Source organism: Austrofundulus limnaeus, unplaced genomic scaffold (assembly GCF_001266775.1).
Source record: "Austrofundulus limnaeus strain Quisiro unplaced genomic scaffold, Austrofundulus_limnaeus-1.0 Scaffold10, whole genome shotgun sequence".
Taxonomy (NCBI): domain Eukaryota; kingdom Metazoa; phylum Chordata; class Actinopteri; order Cyprinodontiformes; family Rivulidae; genus Austrofundulus; species Austrofundulus limnaeus.
Genome location: NW_013952412.1, coordinates 3,603,951 through 3,611,832, shown reverse-complemented (window position 1 = coordinate 3,611,832; position 7,882 = coordinate 3,603,951). Strand labels below are relative to the sequence as shown.

The window sequence follows — 7,882 nt, the reverse complement described above, 5'->3', positions numbered from 1 at the left end:
ATTCTATTCTATTCTATTCTATTCTATTCTATTCTATTCTATTCTATTCTATTCTATTCTATTCTATTCTTCTACTGATAAATAGATTCTACTAATGGAAGATTAATGTAGCTCTGAGAAAAAACAAAACAAAACTTGATTTCTTTGAGTCAGAAGTACACTCGAAAATAGAAGTGTTGGATTTACTTAACCAAATTATATCAATTTCCAGTTCAGTAAGTTTAACACAACTTTCAGATTTTCTTTAAAAAATAAAGATTACTTTATATTTATTCAACTGGGTTGAGTGGAAATTTTTGACCTAAGCAAATCCAACAATCTGTTTTTTAAGTGTATGTCCTGTCATTTCATACAACTGCTGATTCCAGTTGTCCTGAAGAAGATTTGACTGCAAACTGGCTCATAGWTGAACTTTTACAATGACCTAGAAACAAGCATCACACCTTTACTGCAGTGCACAGTAATGTGATTTTTAGACATGAGCTGAAAGTCTGTTGCTCAAGAAAGAAACACCAGCTCCAAAAGTTGGCACCCTAAAGCTCAATTAAAGTTTGGAAAGACTTCAAAGGGGTGCACCATGAGTTAACACAGTGCTGAAGGGCCCTGAACAAGTGAGAGTGAAAAACAGGTTGAGTTGCCATGCAGCGAGGCAATGAGCTAAAACTTGAAAGACTTCACAAAAATGGTAAATGGCCTGCACTCATGCAGTGCTTTTTAACCTTGGCAGTGCTAATTGTTCCCCATTCACTCATAAACACACACACACACACACACCATCACTCAGCAACAGCAGATGAGCTGTCATGCAAAATGTTTGCTTTACCTCACGGACAGGTAGTTTATCCTCAAGGTGGCATTCAAAGAAAACTTGAGGCTCGAATTTAGTCATGTTGTCATGTATAAAAATTAGAAGCAATAAGAAACAAGTAGGTTTATAAAAAAAGAAGTAAAGGTAGTTGCAAAATGTGCAGAATGTAATACATAGACTTTTGCACAGAATAACTAATTTTATCAATGTACATGTATGTAAAAAAACCAACCCATTCTCACTCCCAAGTCGTCACATATTGACGCGTTGGCAAGGTTCCCTCTACGTCCGATTTTGACGCGCAGGGTACCCCCGTCACGTTAGTGACGAGATGGGGCGAAGTCTGTTGACATATTTTCAGAAAGTGTATAAAATGCGCGAAAACGACCGTTCCAAAGCCTGAAATTGCCTTTGTTCACTTTAGACATCCTGTCCCTGACCGTAGTACCTAAAATTAACCATTTTTAGAAAATGTACGAAATTCACGTCAACATGTTCCAAAGCCTGAAATTACCTAATATTCACCATGGACATCCTACCCCTGATCCCAGTACCTAAATTTAACCATTAATCCTGATCCCTCATGTTAACCTCAGACCCCCGACCCAAAGACCCCTGGTGGCGAAACCCGGGAAATCCGCGGGCGTCAAGGGCTGACGCGAGGGGGGTACCCTGCGCGTCAAAATAAGACGCAGAGGGAACCTTTGGAAAAGCGTCAATATGTGACGACTTGGGAGTGAGAATGTGTAGAAAAAAACATACACAGTTAAAGAGGTCAAAGCCTTTAGCTGTTTATGCCCTTTTTTCTGTCTGACACAATAACTTGGTCTTTATGGTTTCTATTTTCAACAAATTACGTAAAATGTAATTGTCATTTGACATAAGTGACATGCAAACAATGAAAGGGTATGTGTATTCAAAGGGTTAAATATTCCAGGTAGTCATTTAAAGCTAGAACCCACAGTTTTTACTGTAAGACCAATGGTAGAACAAAGAAGGCCATTTTTTGGCTTGGTTGAAATTTCTGCTATTTAAATGCACGTTTTTAAAAAGGGGAAAAACAGCTAAACAAATGATACCAACATTTAAACATTTTACATTAAAAGCATCTATTTTAATTCATAAATATTATTTATGTCTAAAGTAATTTGTTTAATATTGAAGGTTGCTAATTTGAAGAAGGAATCACAGTTTCACTGGTACAAAGGGGACACCGAGATCATCCCTGATGTGAAACCGGACCTCGGATCAGGAGTCTGCAAACTGCCAATTAAAGAGGTAATTACACATTGTTTTGTTTTTTTTTGTATTTTATTTTCATTTGCAGGCTTTGAAAATCATTTTCTATACATATTATTGTGATACTTAGAWGCTTGCAAATTCTTTATAAATTTTCAGAAGGCTGATAAATAAAAACAAAATAGAGTGTAACTCTAAAGGATTTATACTGGGATGGAAACACACAAAACACAAAACTAAAGCACAACTTGTACAGTATTTCACTAAGTAATTATTTTTTATGAACTTCACTTTAATAAAGATGGAAGTTAAATTTATATATCACTGATATCCTTTTGGTGACAGAATGTAAAAATTATTATGCTGAGGCTCATGAATTTTTGAGAAAAGATAAAGATTTGGGAAAGGATTTACAAATTTTGGTGCTAGCTGAGACTCTGTTTCTAAATAAACAAATAAGTAAGTTTGGTTTCACTGGAAGGACTGACTGTTTATGTGGTATTAAACAAATATATATACTGACTTTGTCTCTGTGATTCTCCTCCAGTTTTCACACAAAACAACAGGGATTTATAAGGCCACCATCAGTGATGACAGAGGAAAGGACATGAGCCAAATTGACATCAGTGGAAAAAGTATGAATGATTTTCTTTTTAACTGAACTTTGCAGATTAATTATTAAATATAGCAGCTGTTTTTTGCCCTCAGTATAAAATAAAAGCATGCAGTAAAATTTTTTTAGTAAAATGTATAAACTGAACAGACTTTTTGATGCCCACAAAACTGTGGGCAAAGACTGCACAATGTCACAAAAAGTTACTGTCATTGCAGTAGCAATATGCACAGTTTCAGTTTTACATCTTATTGCTTAAACTGTAATAAAAACTAAGCTATAATGTTCCAAGTGCCATTAAGTCAGGGTCTGCATTCCTGAAATAGATCAGACCAATCAGATGGACTCTCACTGGCCTAAAGCTCACATCTGAGGTAGACGATAAACACAGATGGAGAATTTTGAGCATCTTGATGGCAGAACAAAAAAAGAGGAGTGAGAAGAAGCAGTAACACAATCATGTTTTTCTAATATTGAGCAACCCAAGGGGTTTATAGTTCTGGTCATATTGAGACTATAACCCTGGCATGAGAAATGCATAGAAAAGTTCAGAGAAAACTTTCCTAAATACAAGTGTTTCCTCAAGAGGGCAGCATGGTGTCTTTTTAGCCTGACATTTCTCCTGACTTTTTCTCCCCCTGCCTTTCTTCTAGCTTTTGACGATGCCATAAACAAACTGAGCCAGCTGGCTGGTAGGTATCTGCCCTCCACTTGCATATGCAGTGAACACATGCAAATTCCATGAGCAGATATGCATATTAAAAATTTAGAAACTAAACATACCCACAACCATTTTCTGTACGCCCTGGGGAGGTTCTAGTTGAGTTTGTATGAATTTAACATGGAGAAATCACACCACAGCGATAAGAGATTAAGCAGATCCATCACCAGGCTGACACGTTTAAAATCCCTCTGCTGCACACACACACACACACATCTGCACACACTCGTCAACGTGTGGCAGAAGTTGTCACGCAGGAAGCATTTGGCCATCATGCCATCATGTGGTGAAATCACTTTAAAATTCCAYTGCTCTGTCACAGTGACAGAGTAGAGGAGCAACTTCCTCCTATTTTAAGCGACATTCACTTGACAGCCCTGCAACAACTGTTACAGCCGTGGTTGCAGAGGAGATGAGGGTTCATTACTGTGATAATAGGAAACCATGGTGATGTGACCAGGTGGATGACACACTTGTCCGCTCGTAATGTGCAGTGAGCAAAGTTGCACACAGACATAGTGTAGTATGAAAGAGCCTTTTAGGTGTAATGGCTTAAAAAAAGAAAATAAAACCTCTCATGGTTGCAGTGTTTTATACTGAATGCAACCTACAGCCCGTTGGCTAAAATCTGCTCTCATTCTCATCAGTATAATCTTACTTTACAAACTGGATAAAGGTAAAGGGAAATTTTGAAGTGACTACCATAAACATCTGCTAATGGAGTCTTGCCTTTTTTTTTTTTGAAGATTAATTCAGTTATGAATGCATCCAAGTGAAGTTAATTGATAAATAGATAGTATGCATGCTGTAGTGCTTACCGGCCAGGTTGTCCAGCAGCAGGTGGTAAACACATATTTGATTTTGATTTTATATATGCTTCATCACCTCCTTTAGGAGCCAGTGCTGAAGAGCTGGTGATTAAGTGCACTGCAACAGGCATTCAGCTACAGTGTCACATGAAGTATTACACCTCTGAGATGAATATCACCTGGTATCACGGGTAAGATTTGTGATTGTTGGAAGATTATGACAAGAATAAAATCCACATCTATGACAAATAACATCAGGAGTACAAAGGAATTGGAATATCCCAATAAACAAGCAGTCCACCAGGCCAATATTTTGTTTTTGTCTCAAGTGAACTGCAAGGAGTGGCAAAAGCAATAAATTACATAAAACCTGTGATAGCTGTTGGCAACAGTTTTTATTACACTGGTTAGTGCAGTACAAACTGTTCCATTTTGTGACAGGAATCACACCCATATTATTTTCAATAAAACACAAGGCTTTCTGCTCTTAAAAGCCCACTGTCTTACCCAAGAGATTTAAAAATGGTGAAGGGAGGACGTTGGACAATAAGTGGAGTGAGCAAAGTAGGACAGGGAAGCAGAAAAAAAACCAACAAGAATGAACCAAAGGAACAAAAATTGTGGGGATTAGCTCCAACAATATCCCCACATCCTTTCTATAAGTGTGCAACATTTTGAAGCTATGTTCCCAATCTTAATCATTACCTTTGAAGCAAGCTTCACTCATATAACACTACACACACACACACATTCAAATTAACTTCTCCTCTTTTCCCTACTTAGTGAGAGTAAACTCTCCCACAGTGACAAGATCGTGATCGGAGGCACCCCTGCTATGGCAACAATGGAGGTAGAATCATAATCTGTATAGTAGCTGTACTAAACCTTAAACAATTTTAGGGTAAATCATTCACGGCTGATTTTATGACAGAAAACTGCCTTGGAGAGTGGTACAGTTGCTCACATGTGTTCAGGGCCGACCCTAGTCAATTTGGCACCCCGGGCAAAACTTCAGGTGGCGCTTCTTGTGCAATTTTCTAAATCTTACTGCTAATTTACATACGAAAAAATTAAGTAGATTTGTCCTTGATGATATTTTTTTGATCTTTAGAAACCAGGTTGTTCAATTAAAATAGTTAACAATAAAAGGGAATTCCTCTTGGAAAGATCTACTCAAAACTGTGCATTATCCAGCCATTTGAAGAGTATTTTACTAAATTCTTGGGATTATTAAAACAACATAAAATCTATATTTTATGAGACAGCACTGAAACCTATACTGTAACGTGAGCTTTTTCTGAGCTCATAACTGAAACTTTAATTACACTTATTTTGTTTTCTATGATACTTTTATTACAAAATATCTTTGGCACCATTAAAACATCTCATATAGTAACAAAGCAGGCTGAGAAACCCACAGAACAAGTCACCTTCATAAACTTGAATAGCCAGCGATTATTCTACAGATTATATCAACCATACTCTGATAAAAAGTTATAATTTTTTTGTCTCCTGTTTGTGATGCCCCCTAGATGCATGGTGACCTTAGTCTTTGCCTACACTGCCTATGTCATGGACCAGCCCTGCATGTGTAACCTAAATCAGCCTAAAATAACAAAAGTAGCAGCAAACTGAATAGCACGAATAGTCCTGTCTTGCATTGAGCAGTTTATTATGTTGACTGATCCACAGGTGGTTGAACCAGTGGAGAAGGATAAAGGATCATACTCCATTGTGATCACCAGCTCTGACAGCTCAACCAAACGAACCATGGACCTCAGTGGTGATGGTCAGTGCCTTTTTCTTTTAAATTAATAATTCAAAAAAGGAAACAATACAAACAACAAGGGTCAGATTGTGTTTATGGCTTTTTTTGGCATCGGCTTGAGGTTTAAAACTTAGATTACTCCAATTAGAAATCTTGCCCAATGGAAAAAACGTTAATTCCATTAGTCCTAAAAAACTGAAAAAAAAAATTGTCTTTCTAACATAGAACAGCAGTGCTGACCAGCTTGAAATATTACATTCCAGTAGGTTTACTAGCAAAACTTCTTTGTTCAGCATCTGCTTTTCTATTATTTCCATTATGCTCCAGTTACATTTTGACAGACTTTGGATAAATTCATTACTTTCCTGTTTCATTATTCCACTCCTCTTGTCACCACTGTTATGGATGTTCATTATGTAAAAAAGAGGCAGTTTAAAATCCATTGAGTGTTTTTATTTTATGAAGATGCATTTTTTGCTTCTTGTGGTTTCTTGTGATTTTAAACACTTTCCATTTTCTTTCTTTCTTTTTCTTTTTTTCTGTTTTTACAGTTTATGAGAAGGCTTATGCCGAGTTCCAGAAGCTCAAGTAAGCYCGTATTTTGAAATCTGTTTCTTGGTCTTTGTGGGAATATTCAATAAGTTTCCTTCACATTTGCCTCATATCTTTGAGTTTCACACTTGGTAACTGAAAGTAATAATTTCTCAGGACGCTTTATGTTAATATACAGAAAAATTTAGGTTTTGATCCCTAATACAACCAAGTTAAAAACAGAAAATATACATGTGATTTTTCCTGACTTCTTTTAATTGAGTTTAACGACACAGAAAAAAATAACCATTAACAGAAAACATCTAATTTAAATTTTTAGCTAGTAATTTTAAACTTTAGGAACATAAAGTTAAACACATGCATTTTTTCGAATGCAGCTGGAATACAACCCTTCAGTTCAACCAGTCAGTAAAACATATCAGTGCTCCTGTCACTGTCTTCACTATTCCACACTGCAGTTTAGAAACTCTACTTCTGTTGCTTCTCTTCAATATTGGAGAAGTTCAGCAAACCTGCCTCCACCCAGACTTCACCTCTTGGATCTCTCTTGACGTTTCCTGGGGCCACAAGTCTTTTGTGGATTTAGGCTGTCTCAGGGTCTGCTGTTTCTGCTTGTAATACCAGACTGACAGGGCAATGTTGAGACTGGGGTGGTTGAGAACAGGAGGGACTCTATACAATGCAGGATTTGCGGCTTAGAAATGTAACTTCAAATTGAACCTTCGGTTTTTAGTGTCCAAAGACTGTTTAACTTTGCCAAAGTTGCAGCTGGAATACAAATATTGTTTGCACACAAAAATATACTTTTAAACACACAAACTTTGCTGATCCAATAAGTAAATAGTAACATGATTTTCTACAGAAGTCAACTGATTTGATTTTTTCCCCACTGGCTGATATCAGTGCCAAATATTAGAAAATGGGAAGCTCGTTGACTTACGATTTTTTTAAATCATTTTTTATTGCACATTTTGCTGTTAATACTTAGATACTTAAACAGCAACACATGCAACTGGTGACAGCATCATTGACTAATTAGTGAATCATGAAGTTACCATAATATTGCCATTTTTGGCATCTGTTGATTTGTCAAGAAAAAACGCGCCTACGCTGTGATAAATACCACATCACAAGAAGAATATTATAAATCTGTAGTTTTAAGTGAAATAACACTGTACCTACACATGCCTTTTAATTACCTTAGCATGCTCAAGGTGATTGTTTAAATATACATACATATACACTCACCGGCCACTTTATTAGGTACACCACGCTAGTAACGGGTTGGACCCCCTTTTTGCCTTCAGAACTGCCTCAATTCTTCGTGGCATAGATTGGAAGCATTCCTCAGAGTACGTGTATGTATGTATAT

At 36.8% G+C, this 7,882-nt stretch overlaps 1 protein-coding gene across 1 annotated transcript in view; it reads left to right on the top strand.

Annotated features, from left to right (window-relative positions):
* myom2b (myomesin 2b) overlaps positions 1 to 7,882 on the top strand; it is a 27,733-nt gene that overhangs the window by 15,282 nt on the left and 4,569 nt on the right. Inside the window, exons 28-34 of the mRNA XM_014001864.1 lie at positions 1,973 to 2,086; positions 2,595 to 2,682; positions 3,314 to 3,352; positions 4,276 to 4,381; positions 4,974 to 5,040; positions 5,883 to 5,979; positions 6,510 to 6,546. Of these exons, the coding sequence (XP_013857318.1) occupies positions 1,973 to 2,086; positions 2,595 to 2,682; positions 3,314 to 3,352; positions 4,276 to 4,381; positions 4,974 to 5,040; positions 5,883 to 5,979; positions 6,510 to 6,546 (548 nt within the window). The remainder of the gene's footprint in view (positions 1 to 1,972; positions 2,087 to 2,594; positions 2,683 to 3,313; positions 3,353 to 4,275; positions 4,382 to 4,973; positions 5,041 to 5,882; positions 5,980 to 6,509; positions 6,547 to 7,882) is intronic.